Source organism: Podarcis pityusensis (assembly GCF_964106645.2).
Source record: "Podarcis pityusensis genome assembly, chromosome: 1".
Lineage (NCBI taxonomy): Eukaryota > Metazoa > Chordata > Lepidosauria > Squamata > Lacertidae > Podarcis > Podarcis pityusensis.
Window position 1 is genome coordinate 13,694,044 of NC_138028.1, and position 22,331 is coordinate 13,716,374.

Genomic DNA, 22,331 nt, shown 5'->3' on the forward strand with positions numbered 1-22,331 from the left:
AGTTAACATGGAGATGGCAGAGACAGAGCCTGGGACTTTCGGTGTTCTTTTTCCTCATAAAATTTATAACCCACATTTCCCTCTCCAATGGGAGACAATCAACTAACAAAAGCACAGGTTTTTGTTTTCATTTAAAAAAATATCTAATGATACTACAGAAGACAGTTGGGCACCCAGGAGGCCTGAGTTCAAATCCCGACGCTGACACCATGGCATGAGAGGCTTAGAGGACACACCAGTCAGGAAGCTAGAGGAGATCTGGGTAGTCCAGTCTTTGCCAACCTTGTGCCCACAACTCCTATCAGCGCCCTATGCCCATTTCCCCCTAAAATAAACATTTTTGCAGGCCTTTCCCCCATAAAATGCACACTGCTGTGTGCATTTTTAAGAAACAAACCTGTACGGACTGGCAAATTATTTTTGAATGTAGATAAAATGAATTTCTCGTCCATCCCAATATGACAAATCCGAGTAGTAAATCAGAACCAAAGAAAAACAAAGAAGGCGGGGCAAGAAGGAAGCTGGAATTTGGGGCCAAAGAATCACCAAGCATATGGGAACACTCAGGAGCTCAGGAATACCTTGCTGATCAAGCAAGGCTTAAATAGAAACAGGAAGTCGTCTTTTACTCTTTCCTGCCTGGGAATATCTAATTTGGAGCCTGAGTCACCTGCATCTCAGTTGTTCACCATATGAGGCTGCTGTTTGGAAATCCCAACAGTTCCTGGCAGTATCGATCCACCGTTAAAACAAGTTTCGTTGAAGTTAATGGCTGAGTGAGGAATGGGCAGGAATGTTTCAATGAAGGTAAAGGGACCCCTGACCATTAGGTCCAGTCGTGGCCGACTCTGGGGTTGCGGTGCTCATCTCACTTTATTGGCTGAGGGAGCCGGCGTACAGCTTCCGGGTCATGTGGCCAGCATGACTAAGCTGCTTCTGGTAACCAGAGCAACGCATGGAAACGCCGTTTACCTTCCCGCTGGAGCGGTACCTATTTATCTACTTGCACTTTGACGTGCATTCAAACTACTAGGTTGGCAGGAGCAGGGACAGAGCAACGGGAGCTCACCCTGTCGCGGGGATTCGAACCGCCAACCTTCTGATCAGCAAGTCCTAGGCTCTGTGGTTTAACCCACAGCGCCACCCGCGTCCCTTCAATGAATGTAATGCAGCATTATTCTTTAGCTTTAGTTTTTGCTTTCTCTTGCTATCTACCCCATGCCTTTAGGATGGAAGGATCTATGTATTTATATCCACAACAGATTTCCTGAAGTTTGTAACTGAAGGTCCTTTGTGTCATTAAAGCTCAGTAAGGAAATTAACGAAACGAAACGAAACGAAACGAAACGAAACGAAACGAAACAAAACAAAACAAAACAAAACAAAACAAAACAAAACAAAACAAAACAAAACAAAACAAAACAAAACAAAACAAAACAAAACACCAAGCTCTGTTTTCTCTGCTACTGCTCATGACCCCATCTAATTACATCTTCCACAACAGAAGCTGGATTCATATCTGAAGAATAAATGTGTGCAAATTCATGGTGGGGCAGAGTCGCAAATGTAACAAGAAAGGAAGCACTATTATAAATTAGAGGAGAACTGGAAGAATAAAACCAAGTGACAATTTCCCATCTGCAAGACCAGTATGATGAATGGGTGGCTTTGCAGAAAGAGAGCTGCGTCCATTAGTTGTGTGTTTCACGTCCCATGACATGTTAGTGTTGCATTTGTGTGTTGCAAGAGCAGCAGCTGAATGGCTCTGTGGATGGACTCAGTGGAGATTGGCCCATTAGGGCAAATGGGGCATTGCCCAGCCAACCTCGGTCTGCCCTCTCCTGGTATGCCCCGCGGAGGACCTTAAAGTCCATAAATAGCAACACCCTAGAGGTCCCGGGCCCTAAGGAGGTCAGATTAGCCTCAACCAGAGCCAGGGCCTTTTCAACACTAGCTCCGGCCTGGTGGAACACACTGTCCCATGAGACCAGGGCCCTGCAGGATCTGATTTCTTTCCACAGGGCCTGTAAGACAGAGTTGTTCCGCCTGGCCTTTGGCTTGGAATCAACTTGATCCCCTTCCCCTCTTTCCTTTTTCCTTTCTCCTTCTGTGATGGAACTTCTATGTGGGGACTTCCCTGGTTTTTTTCTGGCCCACGTAGGACCAGTCTGGATAGTTGGCCTTGGCAAAGATTTGACGTTTTCATCCCCAAAAAGTTTTTGATTTGAGTTTCTACTGAAATGAGGCTGCATCTGAATGTTGTATTTTAATCTTGTTTTTAAGTTGTATTTTAATCAACTGTTTTTATACCTGGTGTTGACCGCCCTGAGCTCTGTCTTGGCTGGGGAGGGCGGGGTATAAATAAAATGATGGATGGTCTGTTAAAAGACCTCCTCCACCTGCTCAACAGGGCACAATGGTGCCCAGCAGTTCCCATTAGTAAACCATTTTGCAGGTCAGTGGTGTCTACGCTACAAACGTAAGGCGTTTGGTATCATTTTATTTTCATTAACAACTACCCCCAAACTCCTAGGAACTATGGTTTGGTGAGGGTTCTGAAAATTCTCCGTCAGAGAACTCCATGTCCACTTGGGGAACAACAGCTCCCAAGTTGTTAAAATGAAAAAGAGGTAGGAGGGGTGCTTCTGTAAGCCTTATGGCAGGGTGGGGAGCCTGTGCCCCTTCATCTGTCGTCGTACTCCAATTCCCATCAACGGTCAATGGTCAGGAATGATGGGAGTCGTAGTCCAGCGACATCTGGATGGCTAAAGGGGTACCCAACTCTTGTGTTAATGAGTCAAACATGAATTGGGGGTCGTCTGCCAAGGCAAATCTGCCCATGAGGCCATCTATCTGCTTGACTCTACATCTTGTCTACATTTACAACTCCTGATTTTCTAACATGGCCCTGAACATATTGCCCTTCCTGCTGTCCAGCAGGAGAGCCAGCTCTGCTTCAACCCTTTTGAATTTCCCAAGATGCACTGCCTCATTCACAGATATCTGCCAATTGATCCATCTTTCTCTATGGTAGGGTTTGGTTAGCTTAAAACACAACAACAACCTGGATTGATCTCTTTTAACTGAGCCTTGTGCATAACGATTTTGTAATTTGGGCTGTTTACCTTCTGAGTAATTGCTATCTCTGCAAATAATGGTACGGTTACAAAAAGACAAATAATTGGAATTTATGTTTATAGTCTGTACTAATTCCACAGAAAACAGCTGGAAGTTCAGATTGTTCCTCTAAAGCAGTGGTGGCCAAACTACAATTCCCATCATCCCTGACCACTGGTCCTGTTAGCTGGGGATGATGGGAGTTGCAGTCCCAAAACAGCTGGACGGCCAGGTTTGGCCACCACTGCTCTAAAGCATTAAAAAAACTAAACTCTAGTCTATCTTCTCCTTGTAGCATGCTCTAGCCAAGTCATTCATCACTGGCAATATAAACTTTTATGAAGCAAAGGACATGGACGCATTCTGCTGTATGAAGTAAATCTGAGACCATGACCGTCTAAATCAGGCACAGGCAAACTCAGCCCTCCAGATGTTTTGGGCCTACAACTCCCATCATCCCTAGCTAACAGGACCAGTGGTCAGAGATGATGGTAATTGTAGTCCCAAAACAGCTGGAGGGCTGAGTTTGCCTATGACCGATTTAAATGCTGTTGGATTGCAGTTCCCAGTACCTCTGACCATTGGCCATGCTGGCTTCCTAATGCCTGATCAACAAGAGATAAATCTAAACACTCTGTCATGCTCTGCCAGTTCACACGCTGTTCCTTTGGAGGTAGGCCACAGAAGATTCCGTTACCTGACTCCAAAGCACCATCCATAGTCCTGTACAGTGGTACCTTGGGTTAAGAACTTACTTTGTTCTGAAGATCCATTCTTAACCTGAAACTGTTCTGAACCTGAGGTACCGCTTTAGCTAATGGGGCCTCCCACTGCCACTGCGGCGCCACCACGCTATTTCTGTTCTCATCCTGAAGCAAAGTTCTTAACCCGAGTTACTATTTCTGCGTTGGTGGAGTCTGTAACCTGAAGCGTCTGTAACCTGAAGCGTCTGTAACCCAAGGTACCACTGTATTTGGAATGCCAAAACAACTCATCAGTAAAACTAGCCTAATTTCTCAAGGAGACTAAAGTTGCACATATCAAAAGGCATCGTTCATCTGAAGAAGGCTGCCGCTGAAACAACGGTTGAGCTCTGCACATACTCCAGCCTCACCCCTGCTTGGAACTGTCCAAGGTGTCCACCTCACTGCCATGCTGCTGAAACAACATTTGAGCTCTGCTCTGATGTAGTCTCTGGCCTGAGCCCTGCACAGAGCCATCCAGGATGTCAATGAAGTCTCATCTCACACACCCCATACTGCTGAGGCCATTGCTCAGAACACAGCAGTGCCACAGCTGCTGTAATATGTAAATCACTCCATCTCCACCCCAAATCACCCCAAATCATTTCATCTTCCCCTTCAACCTAGGAGGAAAACAAATTGGGCTCCCCATTTCAGAGCCATGAATATGAGTGGTCAGGGAAGGTCAGCCCTTCTGCTCTAGTATGTCACAAGGTCTATGCTCAAGAAGAATCTTCAGCCAATCCCATCTCCCTGCATAATTTCCATCTTGGCAAATGATAACTATTATTATTATTATTATTATTATTATTATTATTATTATTACTACTACTACTACTACTATTTCTTATTCCCCCCTTCATCACAGAACAATTTGAAATTCAGTATTAAAAATAGTTTAAAACAAACAACAATCACAGGGTGGGTCTTGACAATATATTATCTCAGGTTTTAGAGATGCATCTTCAACATACAATGAAATCTATACATTGAAGGTGCCAGACACACTTCTGTTTTTGCATAGGATATATTTGATACATGCACATTTTTACATTTTGAAGTGTGCAGCTTGAACACCATGCGTGTATAGATAAAACAAATGTAATTTGTGAAGCGGCCCTGCTATAAACAGAAAAGGGAGTGGTACTGAGGACCCCAAGTCAGCTAAGCTTTTTGCAGATGTCTGGGGATGAGAGCAATTTCCAATATCTAACGGGAATTCTTCTTCCGGTCTACCACTGTCCTGTGGTTGTTTATTTTTTTATTTTAAATGCACAAAATGCCTCTGGGTAGGCATGCATAATTAAACCCCGTGTAGTGAATAATTCAAATAAAATATAGAATGAGGAGAAGATTAAATCCATTAAAAGTTAAAATTACATAGTTTTAATTTTCCAATGTCCTCTTGAGGCTGTTCCATCCACTTTCCTTCTGACAGCTTGTCTAAGCCGATTGCAATCTCACGTCCCAGGCTGAGGTGCAGGCCTCCGGATCGGAGGAAAAGCGATGAGGAAACAAGGCTCCGCTGAACAAGGGGTTCCTCCTGATGTTGCTCCAGGCCCTCTGCAGAGTTTGACTAGCCATTAAATTGGGGGGGGGGACGGGACACACCGATGACATTTCCTACCCACCCCAGGGCCTCTCATACTTCTACCTCCAGGGCCCACTTGAGACGGCTGAAAATTCCTAAGGCCCACCTGTCACAAAATGGCGGCGTGAGGGCAGAGCTAGTCACAAAATGGTGGCCGATGGAGGCCACGCTTGGCATAACCAGCTGGGAATTACTGATATTTTCTCGTGAAAGTGGCCTAAGATCCCCTGGTTTTACCTGTGAGAAACACAGTTCTACACCTGAGATATGAGATGAAATGTTTAGCTGTTTGGATCATTGCTAGTGCATGTACAAATAAACATTTGCTAATGAACCTGCGACGGATGCAGATCGTACTGCCGTCACGGTATGCACATTCAGGAGTGGCCTGAATAGTTGAAGAAGAATCCGGTAGCATATCGATCAAAAGAAGCGGACTCTCTCTTAATGTGGCGGCTTCTCCATCCTTGGAGGTTTCTAAACAGAGGTCAGGTGGCCATCTGTCAGGGATCCTTTGGCTGCGATTCCTACATTCCACTAGATGGCCCTTTGGGGTCCCTTCCAACTTTTCAGATCCACGGTTCTATGAAAGCTGCAGTCCTAACAGAGCAGGGGGAAATAACCATGGACATCATTTTGGGCTTTCAGTTCAGGAGTAAAAGTTCCAAATGCAGTAGAAGCAATGGATGGAGGTGGGCCAACTCACCAAATTTATTTGCATCAATGCTGCCAGCGCATACCTTCAATAGATTATCATACATTCCCTTTTGTGGCCTACCTGCCAGTGCTGGGTTGGACAAGAGGCAAGGGGGGGGGGAGCAAGTTGGGGGGGGGTACCTTAGTACAGTAGGCTAGTTTTTACACACACACACACACACACACACACACACACACAGCATTATCAGAATTCAAGGACACATTCAAGCCAGGCCGAAACCCTCAAGGAAGATACGAAACAGGGATGGTAAGAGAGAAGGGTTTTTCTTGTTACGGTTTTTGCTGGGGAAGGAATATGGTGGGGCAAGAATCCTGAGGGCCAAACAGAGCAGCTTAGCAAGATGCGTTCAGCCCTTGGGACTGTTTCCTGTCCATGTCCTAAGAGATCAACCCCCCACCATGTACGTCCTTCCATTGCAGTTACGAGGATGCTGTAGTCTGTTCTTTAAACTGCAAGTAAAATATTGTAATTGTGTTATAAATCTTGTTATAAAACTTGTTTCAAAAAATCCTCACTAACCCCCAAGAGGATTGTTTGAGGTGAAGTGAGATGGGTGTTTGCTGATCCCGGAATTTAGGCTCTGTTGATACATGGGTCCATGTACAAAATCAAGGCTTCTAGGTGGCGCAGAAGCATCTTAACTACAATGCTTGACATTGTTGGGCAACTCCTGGTGTTGCAGCAGGGACAATCGCTGACACTTTCCCTGGTCCTCTTTAAACAAAATATAATAATAATAATAATAATAATAATAATAATAATAATAATAAATTATTTATACCCCACCCATCTGGCTGGGTTTCTCCAGCCACTCTGGGCAGTTTTCAACAAAAAATTAAAAATACGTTAAAATATCAGACATTAAAAACTTCCCTAAACAGGGCTGCCTTCAGATGTCTTCTAAAAGTCAGAGAGTTGTTTATTTCTTTGACATCTGATGGGAGGGCGTTCCACAGGGCGGGTGCCACCACTGAGCAGGCCCTCTGCCTGGTTCCCTGCAACTTGGCTTCTCGCAGTGAGGGAACCAGCAGAAGACCCTCAGCGCTGGACCTCAGTGTCCGGGCTGAACGATGGGGGTGGAGACACTCCTTCAGGTATACTGGGCAGAGACAATTTAGGGCTTTAAAGCTCAGCACCAACACTTTGAATTGTGTTTGTAAACTTACTGGGAGCCAAAACAAAATAAAGCTCTGACCCCGTGCTCTGAACTGTATCGGGTGTAGTCATTTAAATTTCCCCCAGTGCCTCTGACACAGCTGTGCTCTGGGGCATTGTGGGGTTTTTAAAATGGCGTCTACCTTCCCTTTCAAGGTAAGCCTGTCAGTAGCAACTAACAGAGGAAGGAGCCCACTCAATATTAATAATAATAATAATAATAATAATAATAATAATAATAATAATATTTATACCCCACCCATCTGGCTAGGTTTCCCCAATCATGGAGGCAGCCCTGGACAGAATAGTACTCAGTCACTGAACTCAGGAGACACGTAAACAATAGATGCATATTTTTATTCACATGGAAAAGCTGAAGCAAGCCATTATAGTATACATTTATACAAAGGATTTTGGGCGGAAAAAAACCAACCCCATACAAAGCAAGATGATCAGAAAATATGGTTCCTTATGAAATGCCATTATTACATACACTATCAAACCATTTTGAAAGTTTTATTTTTTGTTTGGCAACAGTTTTATCAACAGTTCTATCAACCTTAAAAATGGTTCCCTTCCAAAAACAAAAAAAGCACAAGATTCATGCAGCATGTATAGAAAGAATCCTGAGAGTTTGCCTTCCTTAGAAAAAACTGTAAAAAGATATATCTGCCTTTAAAAGTTCATAAAATGCAAATGCTATATTTATTGTCAAAACTATACAAAAATATGGACCTAACTTAATATTTACTTTAAAAAAGAAAAAGAAGAAGACCTTTTTTATTAAAACCTCATTTCCTTGTGATTTTGGTAATAAACGTAATTCTTAATTCCTGCTCTCAGAAAGAGTAAGAGAGAGGGAAAAAAGCCACAGTGTTGTTTACAGACTTTCTCAGGTTAGATTACATTAAGGCAGGCACTGGCAACTTCAAATCCAACAGCACCCCAACGTCATGTGGTAGGGTCATCATTTGGGGGGTACAGGCACCTTTTCCAATGAAAAGGCTTACTGTGATGGATACAACATGTGGGGCCTTGTGATGCCAGCCCCCTGGGTCAAGAAATCCTAGAAAAGGGGATCTGTGATTAATGAGGTCCATTATCAAAGTGAGGGCCAAACTACACATTACGCCAAAAAATGTCTGCATTAATAGTAGCTGCTTTTCCCCCCTACTCAAAGCCACCTTAGGCAATTCCCAGCACAGAAATGGCTGGATAGAGTGCTTAACCCACATCCACCCGCTGCTTTCCTAAAAAAGCAGCAGGTAGGGAAGGGGTTAAGCACCATCCCCTGCGGCTGCTTCTCTGCTGAAAACTACCCAGTCCCAAAGTGGCTTTGATTAGGAAAAAGCTGTTGCAGTTTTCATGCAGGTGTTTAATGCGTGTTATAAGGCATAGGTTGGCCCTTGCTTACCAAGGCTCTTCCGACTTACTCTTGCTTTAACTCTTCCCAAGTACATCCCAAATGGGCCATTCTAGAGTAAGTGGCTTTAGGCTAAGTTGATTAACTGAGTTTTCATCCCACTGATCAGATAATTAATTAACGGGCTAAAACCACGTACACTTGAGTAACAAATAAAAACAGTGGTTTCAAAGCAGGGGGAAGTGTACGTCCCTCGAAAAATTACACACATGTGTGTTGCAGCTTGGAAGAGGAATTCCTGCCTTTTTGAATGAGAGAATAGGGAGGACTCTCTCCCCTGTGAGGGTGCCTGCCATCCTCATCTTTTGCCAAGTATCTGTATTCAAAACAAGTTTAAACAGCATTTTACAAATCTTCCCTTCGATGAATCAGGAGGCACCTTTTAATCAATTGCAAGGTTTTTAATCGATTGTTCCAACCGACTAAGCAACCAAACAGTTCAGCCCTACTATTTGTATACAAAACGTGGAATTAAAAACATGTTCCTCGTGATCTGCAAAAGGAAGAGTACAAAAAATGAATACAAACCAGGCTATTTGGAATTTCATAATACACCTTTCCAATAGATAAATGTTCATAAAAATATCTTGAATCCTAAACCATGAAAAAGCAATTATAATACAATTATTTTTTGTTGTTGTTCTGCTACATAAACCAGCTTTTCCATGAAACAAGGAGGCAAATTCAGGTATGAAAACATAATTTACTTATTGCTTTTGCTACAATTTTTGTTTTTTACATATAGTCATAAATTACACTATACAGTATAAAATATTTCATAGGAATACATTTTATGGTCTGTTTAGGTTTGCTGGTTTCAATTCTAGCAACAAATACAAAATCGAAAAAACAAGTCAACAATGAACAGTAAAGGCACTTCCGCTTTGCAAATAGAGTTGGTTCCTAATAGACTTTTTTTTTCTGCTTTCCTCTATTAGAAAATCAAGTTGATCTTTGTACATTTCATAGGTTGCTGAGGCACCGTAAAGGTTTAGAACATTCTAATTCCTCCAGGCTCCGAGAACATTCTTTGTCGCGTTAAGTCTTCATGTTTCCACCTCCGCTTTCCAATACTTCAACCACCACTACCGCCGCCCATCTTTTGAAAGTTTGGCTCCACCTGCTCACGTCCCTTTGCAGACCCGCCTTCAAACTTCCACTTCCCGCGCTCCATCCTGGGTGTCACAGATCACCCCAATGTCAAAGCAGGTGACTATCATGACGTGCGACTTGCACAGATTCACACACTGCTCCAGTTCCTCAGTCACTTGTTCCAATGCCTCCAGGTAATCTTGCGACTCCTTGTCGAGATCAGGGTCAACCTCAACTGTTAGCATAAAGAGAGTTAGCATAAACAAAGCAGCTTTGTTATCCAAACAGCAGTCTCTCTCAGAATCAACACTGTTGAAGCTGTTTGCCTGGCAAATGTCACAGGTGAGCAGCAGTTGCATGATGCTGGCCTCAAGCAATGCTCCCCTCACTGTGACATACCACACAACTGCATCAGGAGTTTGCAGAGTCTGGCGATAGCCTCTCTTGCATCTCCTGTGATGAGCTGGCCAACCTCTTCCACTATTTTTATGGTGGGGAAGGAGGGCATAGTAACAACTATGTCCTGGTCTTGTTGTTCAGAGGACTAGCCACTCCAGTAAGACATGATTGTCTGCGTAGGGGATATGGTTGTTTTGTTTGACAACCGCTATTCTGTTAGCAAGCAACTGGTTAAGGAAATGCATCCAACTTCTAGCCAATTTAGAAATCCCAGTTGCTGGGACTCGCTAGAGGGGAGTGACCTGGCGCACTCAGTTCCTGCTTTCGGGATTCCCACAGGCATTTGGGTTTGCCACTGCAAGAACAGGATGCAGAGTCCAGCCACTGGCCCAATGTGGCAGGCTCTTCTCATGTTCTTAAGAGCTTCTATCAACTTATGCAAAACATGCCATTTGTGGGGGGCAACATCCATTTGTCACAGTGAGAACCCAGTTCCACCCTAAAGTCCACACTGACTCTGATGCATGTTAGGGACACACTCAGGCTACTGGTCTATTTAGCTCTGCCTATTGTCGTTTATTTTATTTATTTCCTGAAGTGTTCCATGATCCACACTTTTCATGAAATCATATCAAGGTGGCATGCAACACATACAAAGTTATAATACAATTCAGTCATAGTGTTCATAACTGGGGGGGAAGCACCATTAAAACCATCAATAGATACTGATTGTTTACAAAGCGAAAATCATGTCGCAAAGCCACAAACTGATGCAGAAATGGGGTGAACTGAACTTACGACTGGGAAAATGAGGAACCAGAAGAAACTGGCAGATTTGCTCACCCCTGGTCTGTATTTCTGCACCATCTACACACAGAATCTTTATTGCGACTTGCTGGGAAATACTTACATTCTCCTTTCCACTTGCTTGGATCCAACATCAACCTACACTTTGTTTCCTCCAACTCATCTTTCAAGAACTCATGCTTTGCTTTCACTTCTCTAATCCGCTGGTGGCGCCTCTCCAGGATTTTCAGCTTGGTATTAAAATATATCAGGCCCTTTGGGGGAGATGAAAATTACCGATTTGTTAATTTCACTGGCCATCTGCCTGCTACTCTCCAAAAAACTCCCACAAAAACCTATTGCCCTTATCATTCCGCTTCAACCACTGTTGTGCAGCGCAGGCACGAAACATTAAACAGCAGAAGGGTTTTCTCCCTCCCTGCTACCCTTGCTGGAAGTGGACTTCCATGGATGCTAATCTAATAAAAGCAACATGCTATGAGCACTTAAGGCATTTACTGCCACTCTCCCAGCTAATGTACTTCCCTACGAAACTCTTAAATTTCAGCTGTTACAAACAGAAATGGTTTCCTCACCACTGCAAAAGAGTAAATATGTTTTAGTAAGGGAAAGGAAGGCTGCAAAATCTGAGTGGGCAAGAGTCCCAATCCATCCTTGCCCCCCCCCTCTCTATATATAGTGCCTAGTCATATAAAATATCAAGGAGAATCAATGAAGTTTAAACAGCTCCATAGGCCTATTGGCATAAGAAGGTCTTCAAGAGATGCCTTCAAGTACAAAAGCCATGATGCCTACAGAATCACTGCTGGAAGGATATCCCACAGCACAAGATTGGTGATGCCAAGTGCTCAACTTCTATTTGATGCCAGTCGGGCCTTTGTAACACTGGGGACAGCTAAGCACCCCTTGGTGCTGGAGGAGACACTTGAGAGTCCCATGGACTGCAAGAAGATCAAACCTATCCATTCTTAAGGAAATCAGCCCTGAGTGCTCACTGGAAGGACAGATCCTGAAGCTGAGGCTCCAATACTTTGGCCACCTCATGAGAAGAGAAGACTCCCTGGAAAAGACCCTGATGCTGTGAAAGATGGAGGGCACAAGGAGAACGGGACGACAGAGGACGAGATGGTTGGATAGTGTTCTCGAAGCTAACAGCATGAGTTTGACCAAGCTGTGGGAGGCAGTGGAAGACAGGAGTGCCTGGTGTGCTCTGGTCCATGGGGTCACGAAGAGTCGGGCACCCTGGACTCAAGTTGTTCAGGGCTTTGATTTCACCACAAGTGCCTTGAACCCACCCCAGTAATATATTGACATGCAAAGAAGGACTAGACTGGAATATCTGCAAGGGCGGGGGGGAGAAGACACGCATGTGCTTGCTTAACCCTTCCCACACACTCCTTGTTTCCTCCGCAGCATCTTACCCCAGGTGCTTTTTTCCATTTGATTGGGAAACCCAGATTCATATCTGAATGTGCGGATGGGAATGGGAGGAGGGAAGTGTTGCAGATGAAAAGCGGGTGGGAAGGGTTGAGACTCACATAAGCACATCCGTGATTTGGCTCCTCCAGGAGAAATGCTCCATGTTGCTATGGGCACACACTCTTCCTGCCTACCTCTTCTTTGATGCAAATGCTCCCCACTTTCTACTCTCCCTAAGGGTTCTCTCTTGTTACTGTTGTTTTAACAGTCTGCAAGCCTGAGATTAGAGACCACCACCCCCTCTCTAAGTGATCTGTAAGAACAATAACTGTGGGGACAAGCTAAATTACATCAGGTTGTATCCAATACTACCCATACTCAAGGTAGACCCATTGAAATTTATGGACGTGCCTGCTTTAGGTCCATTTATTCCCAATGGGTCTGACTCTGAATAGAAGTGGGTTGGCTACAACTCGTCCTCTTCACTTGGCATTCCTTAGCAAACACAGCAATTGGAAATTCTGTTTTAGTTGGTATAGGGAAGATCCAAAGATATGACTTACCTTTTCAACATCCTGGAAAGGCTGTTGGTAGAAGAAAAAAGGAGAAGAAAAGTTACCCTTTTTTAGTATTAGGGGGTGAAAATGGCACCAGACAAATGACTGCAATCCCTGTCACCAACTCAGAATTAACTGAATTGTTTTCCCAATTACAAGTAAATTAAACTCACAACATCTTGAATTTAACAGAATTCTAACCGGGATGCTTTATGCCATTAACATAAAGAGTTAATGACCCTTTGGTGAAGAAAGCCCATAAAATTTCATCAAGCAGGCAATGATTATAAAGCCTTCTCGTAACATATTAATTGATATTCTCCACTCACTCCATCAGCTACGTTAAACACAATTAATGGCAGACAGCAATTATTTTCTATGGGCATGGTACCCCAACATATGAATTTTTTAAAAAAAGGATAACGAAAGCGCTTTAATTGCATTCCATTCTCCCCTAATGCCATGCGTGGGATTTAGAGTAACAACCCTGCCTTGAATGTTGTGCCGTTTAAATTGTCCGGAGTTACCGTAAAATATGTGCTGACCTCAGTTTCCTCTTGTCTGTGCCGCTGTAATCGTTCCACATCATCAATCTCATAAACTTTAATTTCAAATGGCTCTTTCAAAGTGCCCGGCAAGGGTGGTAGATCAACCCACTGGCCGGTGACACTCTGCTTTCTCCCCAGGGACGCAGAATCTGGAAGAGGAGCTGGAATCAGTCGACGGCGCTGGAAACCTGAGATGATTTCAGAAAAAGGGGGGGAAAGCAAAACATGGAGCTTTTTTTTTTTTTTGCATGTTTCACCTAGCAAATCCATAAGCATTCCAAGCCAGACAAGCAGGCAGCTTACATCCACCTGCAGACAGTTGATGACTGTGAGGGTCATCAAGTTCAACCCCCTGCAATGCAGGAATCTTTTGCCCAACGTGGGGCTCCAACGCATGACCCTGAGATTCAGCATCTCCCGCTCTATAATACATGCATTGATATCTAGATGAACATAGCCACGATCCCAGAGAATTAAGTCCACTTGAACAAAATGGGTTTACTTCTGAGCAACCATACAAAGCATTATGCTGTTGGGATTAGTCACCTTGCCCGCCCCCCCCCCCAAAAAAACAACCTAAAACGCAGAGCAACATCACAATGTATAGGAGTGCCAAAGCTCTAAGCACTCCAAAAGTTAAGCAGTAATTTATTGACAAGACGACAATTCCAATTGAGAAAAGGAACTGTTTGTCTTTTTTTTTTAAAAAAAAAAAGGCAAGACCTTAGAAAGCATTTCCTGGGGCAAAAGCAAATACAAATCCATCAGCCAGTAATACCTTCTCAATATGTGCGCAACCTTACACAGCTGTTAATATTGATTTGTGGGAGAGACTTAAGAGGTTGATGTGCTATGAAAAGAGAACAGCTGCAGCCAGGTCTTTAAACTGATTGCTCTACAATGAAGCAAATTGGTCACTGAGACCAGGAAGCATACCATGATAGATACACACACACACACACACACACACACACAGTGTAATATATGTGTTTGTGTGTATAAACATTTTAGGGCACTGATATGAAATGGTGCCATTCACAACTTTTCATGAGTTGTGAAATTGGGTACCATTGCATCAGTTCCTGCCCACTCCCATTCATCATCATGCGGAGCAAAAAGGTCCATTGTTTACTAACCTGCCAGGGGCAGGTAGAAGATGGAGAGCACCACAAAGGTGGGTGGCCTTTGTTATTTTGATAATGCAATCCATTTAATTCAAAGGGCCTGACTTGACATGAACAGGAACCCAATCTCTGAGTTTTCTTAGTTTGAAATTTCTGAAAATGCTAACGTTTTCACCGTCTGGTGTTTCCAATGACAATAAATATGTGATTAATTCAATATCTAAGTCTGTACCCAATTGTATCTCTCTGCTTACAGAAAGCCTGTTTACTCCATTGAAGGATTCTGCGCCCCTCCAAAATCATCTCCAGGTAGTTGGAGGGCCCCTTTGGGCAAGACCAATACAGTGTGAAGAGTGGAGGTGTTTAATTTGGCAACGCATAATAGACTACTGTAAATGATATTATACTTGTAAACCATTTGAGGGGTTGGGTGGAGAAGGAAAGTTGATATTGTTATTACTGTTGTCATAGCGTTCGTTTTTTGTTTGTTTGTTAGTACTCATAGTGAAAATGTCTGTTGCCACCACCTGAAAAATCAAAAGCTACTTTAGAAAGGCACGCTTCAGGGAGGAAAAAGCTACTTTAGCAAAATAAGCCCCAAATGAATTGCTCTCTAACTTGGCTTGTCCACTATCAAACTAGATAATCTCTTACTCATTTCTTCCAGAAATTGGAGGGGATGCTAGTCTAAGTAAACACTTATATGAGACGAAGCCGCTTGCAACTGATTAAACAAGTGAATCTCCAATCTATTTCTAATTTCAGTTGATTGTCTAAATGCGTTGTAAAACTAATGAAAGCCTTAGGTTTGTAGCTAATTAGCAGCATTAATCACAAAGTTCAGTGCATTCTTTTTTTCTTGGAAAAAAAATTCTTCTATATCTTATTTATTTTCACTGGGGGACCTGCCAATCAGAGTTGTGCAAAGAGACGAATTAAATTCTGAAACGAAGCACGGCATCTTAAAGGAATAGTTTTTAAAAGGAATAGTTTTTTAAAGTATGATGAATTTGAAGGATTCCTCCCCGACCACGCCTCAAAAACCACAGCCTTAGATGGGGATGAAGGGCAGAAAACAGGCCATTCGGGTTGCAAAGCAAATTTGAAGCAATCTCAGGGAGGTTGTGCCCCCCTTAATTAAAACAATGAGGGCCCTGATCTGATTGGGACCATAGTGCATGAGGGGGAGGTTAAACCCCCACCCCTTCCCCCGCTGCGATCATGGAAAAATGAGCTCCTTGCAAAATAAACAGTGATGGGGGGACCACCTGCCTCAGGCATCAATATAACTTTTTTTTTTACAGGCTAGTTGCAAGAAAGAGAAATGTTAAACCTCTCCCCCTGACACGTGGGGGTCCCAATCCAGACCAACGCCCCCACCCGGTGCTTGGTTCCAATTTCCTGCTTCAAGCAACGCATCTGGAGTAATGCACAATGGAACCATTTAAATCCAAGAAAATGGGAATGCTCATATTAGGACAGTTGTGTGTCCGTCCCCCCACCCAGCTCCTTTCCTTACCTGTTGATCTTTTCTTTGGGGATTTCAAACTTCTCATGCGACCAGGCGAAGACATGCCACTTTCGCTCATGGAATCGTGCGCCGAGGATGCACTGCCGGTGGCTTCGCTGTCACGGATCATGCTTTCGTAGCCGCTGCTGCCGCCGCTGTGGTAGAAAAGAGCCGTCCGGCCCATTGCTGGGGGCAGCTCCCCACTCAGGACGCTGCTGTTGTCGCTCCCGTGCCCGCTGCTGTAGCGCTGAGGCCGCCTTGGGGCAGTTATCTTGCTGTACGGAGACGGCAGCACCGGGACCTGCGACTTCTCGTCGCTCAGGTTAATCCCGCTGTCGTTGCCGCTGTCGGAGTCCGTCGACACCCGGAAGTGGCTCATCTTGACCGAACTGCCCGACGCCAGCTCGTTCACACGGCTGTTGGCTGCCCTGATGGCCTGCTTGGTCCCCATGATGGTTCCTCGACCAGGCTTGCTGCTTACGCCTTGCAGAGACCGCGGCATGGCTTTCCCACTCAAAGGGATGCTGGAGGTCTTCCCAACGGACGGAGCCAACGATTTCACAGAGGAGCTCAAAGACTTGGACCCGCTGGCAGAAAGGCTGCGGCTCTTATTCCCGTTGGCCGGTGTCTTCTGGCTTGCAGCACCTTTGGCCTGGCTGTTTTTGCTGGGCAAAGGTGTGGTGAGCGATGGAGGCGACGTCAAGCCAGAAGGGACAGGGGGAACTCCAAGCCTTGGAACCATCCGGCCATTCCGGCCATTCCCAATGCTGCCATTTTCCCTACTCAGGTTGGCTTTCGATCCGACTGATGTCAGGCTGTCGCACCTCTCGAGGGACATGTGGCTTCCGTATCGATGGACAGCTTCATTTTTGGATGCCTTTGCCTTCAAACTAGATGTCGCTTTGGGCAAGGAGTGGTCTGCCTTGAGGTTGCCTCTGCCGCCACTGTTTTCGGTAGCGCACAACCCAGCTCTCAATCGCAAATCAAACTCGTCCTCGTTCTTCGATGTAGTGGCCCTAGCAAGGTCCAGTCCTGAGGCCTTCCCCCCACCGTTCTGTATCCCGCCATTTTTCTGCTCGAGGCTTGATTTACGCACGGGGGGTGCTGGAGGTATTGTCCCACTTGGCCTGGGCAACATGCTGGATTTTTGCTGTAGGGTTTTCTTTTTCAGGCTTCCGGTGGCAAAAACAGCTTCACAACTTCCCCTGCTCATAGCTTCTGCAGCCGCACAGCTGCTGTGCGACACAGGAACCACACCCAGTGTTGTAGCGCCTCTCCTGAGCTGTGGCATTTTTGTGACGGCATCGGGTTTTTTAGCCGCTCCGCTGGACGTTTTGCAGGCCATTTCACAACCATCGACAACCCTCTGTGAACAAGCAAGCATTGTCTGGGATTTTGTTGGCCTAGCTGTGCCATCTAAATGTTGGGCAGTCTTCGCCGACTGCTTCTCAGCGCTGAACATGGGAGAGTTTGGAGATATCAGCGAGTCTGCTTCCAAATGATCACCTGTACGAACCAGCCAGGGGTCTTCAAACATCACACGCGGTTTCTGCAGTTCCTTACAGCTGAGGGTGCTGTTGTTGTTGTTGTGGGTTGGGGATGAGGTAGCTTTTGTTCTCCGGGGAAGACTGGAGTGTATCGTTTCTATCACCATTGTGTTTTGAGAGCTGGAAGGCTTAGCGTACGCTGGCTGGTCGGTGATGCAAAGAGCACTTTCTGTCTGAGATGCTTTGGTTACGTCGCAGTTCTGAGGACTCCTGTTGACCCCTGGTGATGCTCTGATGGAAATCATGCTCTTGCTCTCCGGCTCCGAAAAGCAGAAGCCGCTGTCGTTTAGGGCGGCTTGCAAGGGAACAGGAGCGTTGGGAGAACCCATGATAAAGGGCTCCTCAGACTTGCTGCAGCTGTAAGAGGACTGAGCAAGAAAACCATCGCCGGACCGGCAGCCATCGCTCTCAATCGTACAGATGCTGACTTCGCTTAGCCACGAGCTGATGGAGGAACGTCTGCTACTGCTCGAGAACGGGTCTTCAGCAAAAGGCACGACGATATCAATGTTGACACCGGTGGCACTTGCCTGGGAGGTATAAGCATCAAACTCATCATTTATACTGCTGATGATACTAACTGGCCTGGATCCAGAGGCAAGGGCCTGCAGGGAACAGTCGCTGTTGAAGCTGATGATGCTGGCAGGCCTCCCGTTATCCAAGATCCCGCTGATGGACAACTCCTCAACAACCGTGAAGACAAGCTCATCTTCGCCATTGAGCTCCACGGGCTGCTGCAACGTCACCGTCGTCGTCAGGATATCCCGGTCGAAGCACTTGCTTCGGAAAGATGACCGGAACCTATGGACCTCTATGCCATCTCCTTGGTGCTCTGTGTTGCTGGTTGCCGAAAATGTGCTTCCTTCAGGGTTAGATTCAGATTCGCTACCCACTTGCTTGCTCATTCCCACGGGAGGCGTCCTGATTGCGTTACAGTGGTCAAACTTCAGGTACGTTTGCTTGGTCCTCATTGGAGACTCCTGCTGCTGCTGAGGGGGTGGGGGTGCAGGGCTGGGCAACGGCCTCTTGGCATACAAAGATTTCTCTTTCACAACCGGCTCAGCGACGGCTTGGCTTGGCTCTTGATCCTTAGCAGTATTACACGCCGGCAACTTATAGGAGTCCTCCTTCTCTCCGTCCGAGTCTGCTCTCTTGACTTCAGGCTTGGCTTGCTGTTTGGTGTGTTCCATCTTCGCAGGAGGGGCCTTCTTCTCAGGGCAGCTGCCATTGCGCTGGAAGTAAAGGCTGTGTCCTTTTTTGGGAGGCCCCGTTTCCTGCAAGGCTGGTTTTTTAAACCCCCCAGGAGACGGTGGTTTTGGTTTGGACTGTTCGCTTTCTGTACTCGCCGGGACGGTGCCGCTGCAAGACGTGCCGGGGGCTTCCCCACCAAGGAACTTGGCAGGCTCTTCACTTCCGTCGATGCATTCCAGCCGCTCCTGCAGCTCTGCGAAAGTGTTGCACTTAAAAAGGTCTTTGTCGGAGCTCTTTGCGAGGCCAGGGGTGTCCTTGTTTCTTTTCTTGTTCAGGGAAGGGATGATGGGAACAAACTCTGGGGGGCCTTCGTTATCTGTCAGCTCCCGGTCCGACAAAGCTGCACCGTTGGGACCCACGTAGATGACTGTGTCGCAGGACTGTTCGCTGCTTGAGGAATAATCAGTCTCATTGGAAAGGTTCAGCACAGGAATGTCAGGGTCAAGAGCTACAGTCCTTGGATGAAATGGCCTCAGGTGAGGAGGTCTTCGTATGTGTCCCTCTTCACATGAGCTTTCTCCTCCAGAAGAGCTGGATGCATACTGTCAATTGCACAAAACAATAAAATGCATTTTTTCGCATTAAATGCATTAAGTAGGGTGAGAGGCAGGTATATCCCTCCCACCCAGTGGCATTTGCAGTTCCACGCCCCAAATCTTATTCTCTACTATAATTATGAGCAACATTTATAAATAGTCACGCTACAGAAAATTTGTTTGGCTCCCTGCAACAGATTTAGAGCACTTGGTCCATTCAAGCAACGCAGAAACTGTAGCCGCCCACAACTGAAAAGACCTTCAGCATTGTTTTGCCACAGCAGGAGCACCGATCCTGGTAACTTCTGGTTTGTTGTTGTTGTGTTAACTAAGAAGTTCTCTGATTATGATGCTATATCATCTTGTTGTATCCTATTGTTATTATTTATAGTCTGCCTTTTTCCCAGACCAGGACTCAAGGCGGCTTATGGATAGAATACCGAGGGAACTTCAGGGGATGTTAGAGGCAGCCTCCTGGGAGCAGAAGTGGCGGTAAAGTTTCCCATCCCTTTGAAAAGCCCTCAAGTGCACCCACCTACTGCCTACAAAAGGGACGGCAGAGTTCAGTGGGGAACATTTCATAGCACCTGCATATGCAATCCCAATATCTGATTTGCTTCTGTGCTGCTACCTTCTGAGTAGTGATTTTATTGCTGGGACAGACACTGAGTTACTGCATTTTTAAAAAATAAAAAAGCACTCGTTGCTTTGCAGCTTGTATCAGGCAAGTAAGATACATGAGTTAATGCTTGAGACAGACTCAGGGCATGCTGCTGCCACAAACCATCTCCACTCTTTAGAGGTGTAAAAACAGCAGACATTATCCCTGGGTCAAGTATGGCAACCTAGACTTATATAGTCTACCACACTGTTCTTCAACCCTTGGTCTCCAGAAGTTGTTGGACTACAACTCCCATCATCCTTAGCAAGCCAAGCCAATAGTCAGGGGAAATGGGACCTGCAGTCTAACACACGGGGACCTAGGGTGAGGAAGTCTGAGGTAGAGGAGAGAACTCTTGCTTTGCTGGTTTTGCGCACCAACCTTGGATTTCTTCTTCCTCATCCTATGGATACGGGAGGCAAGCTGGATTGTGGTGAGACTTTCTGCATAATTAGCCGGGGAATCCGATATGTGAGCTAGCATGGTCGTCCTGCAGTTGATGTTCCCGAGCGATTCTCTCAGCAGCATGGTCAGTTTGTTGTCCCTGGGGAACACGAGAGAAACACAAATAAAAACACGAGAAAAGCTTTACTGGAGCAGACCAAAGGCCTGTCTAGTCCAGCACCCTATCCTTACAGTGGCCAACCAGCTGCTATAGGAAGCCTTTAAGCAGGACCTGAGTGCAATGGCTCAGTGTCTATAATAACTTACAATTCTTTCCTTAGGCTTTCTAAGCACCACTTGTAGTTTATTCACTTGTGTTTGTTTTCTAAGGTTATATGCGAGTGTGAGATTTTCCATGCATGAGCCATCTCATGCTCACGTATAACCTTCAAGGAGAAGAAAGCAATCCAGCCCAATTTTGCAATAAAATAAAAACAGCATGCGCCTTATTGTGCTATTCTCTTTTTTCCCTTCTTTGAAATAATTTTTATTTGGTTTTACAAGTATAAAACTGTAACAATACAATCATACACATCCACATTTACAGATCCCTCCAAATCAATTGACTTCCCACCTCCCCTCCATGGGTCCTATTATTAAACCTTTTCTACTGCATCTTTCCCAATAATCTGTATTTTGTATAACTCCATTGTCTCCATAGTACTTGCTACATTACAAGCGTTATTGTAAGCCTGCTAATGTTTTCATTTGCTTCTAGCGGTCTCCAAGATAAATTATGAATTTTTCCCATTCTTTGTTAAGACCGGTGCTATTTTCCCACTCCTTTCATACTAAAAGGAACAAAACAACGCTGGCCTTACAAGAGACTTGGGGGAAAGGCTTTCTTGGGGGGTCGGGGGAAAGAACTAACAGGAAGCAGCTACATGTGGACATTATCCGGACACAGCGGAATCCTTTCTGATTGCTTAGAGAAGGAAGTAATTAAATCTGGGGCTGTAACGTCCAACAGTGTAACACCTTTAAGGCACCATCTGACCTGGACTATAGGTAGGTGAAATATACTCAGAGTCGCAAAGTGATTTCATGCTCTTTATTCAGCTCATAGTGGTGAGGAGGAATGAATGAAAGTCCCCTCTAAGTATCTGCTTTATATACATTATTTACACAATGGGCTGCACATGATTGGTTAATTCTGGAATTCTACTGTAAGCCAATCAGGTTGTGGATTCACTTATATCTGGAGCATGATTGGGTGGTTCCTGCCAACCAATCATACTGCTGCATTGTTCTTGGACCAATCAGACTGCTGCATTCTGAATCCTATTGTTCTAGGACCAATCAGACTGCTGCAATTTGGATCCTATTGTTCTAGGACCAATCAGACTGCTGCAGTTTGGATCCTATTCAACTCAGTACATAACAGTAGGTGATAAGGCTTTGAAAAGCAATCTGAAAATCAGGTCAGAGGCCACGAGTTTCACATGGGTAGAACAGTGCACTTACTTGTAGGGCACATGTTTGGCATCGTTGATTAAGGCCAGAATGACACTGCCCAAGGCGGACAGAGACAGGCAGAAGGAGCCCCCTCCATCTCGACTCTTGCTTAGAACCTTCTCACAGCTTCCCAGGTCAATGAGATGTAAACGGCTGCGTCCGCCTGACACTGAAAAGCAACAGCAACACCACTTACACAACGCTCGCTAATCCAACCCTGGCTGGAATGGCAGA

General features: G+C 45.2%; 1 protein-coding gene across 3 annotated transcripts in view; it reads right to left on the minus strand.

Moving 5' to 3' along the window:
- Positions 1 to 7,662: 7,662 nt before the first annotated feature.
- Positions 7,663 to 22,331, minus strand: part of KIF26A (kinesin family member 26A) — a 156,315-nt gene continuing 141,646 nt past the window's right edge. For all 3 annotated transcript variants that reach the window (XM_081001998.1, XM_081001997.1, XM_081001999.1), the window contains 7 exons: positions 22,107 to 22,266; positions 20,580 to 20,742; positions 16,213 to 19,543; positions 13,567 to 13,757; positions 13,028 to 13,048; positions 11,149 to 11,299; positions 7,663 to 10,074 (listed from right to left, as the gene is read on the minus strand). In XM_081001998.1, the coding sequence (XP_080858124.1) occupies positions 9,896 to 10,074; positions 11,149 to 11,299; positions 13,028 to 13,048; positions 13,567 to 13,757; positions 16,213 to 19,543; positions 20,580 to 20,742; positions 22,107 to 22,266 (4,196 nt within the window). In that variant the 3' untranslated portion in view covers positions 7,663 to 9,895. The remainder of the gene's footprint in view (positions 10,075 to 11,148; positions 11,300 to 13,027; positions 13,049 to 13,566; positions 13,758 to 16,212; positions 19,544 to 20,579; positions 20,743 to 22,106; positions 22,267 to 22,331) is intronic.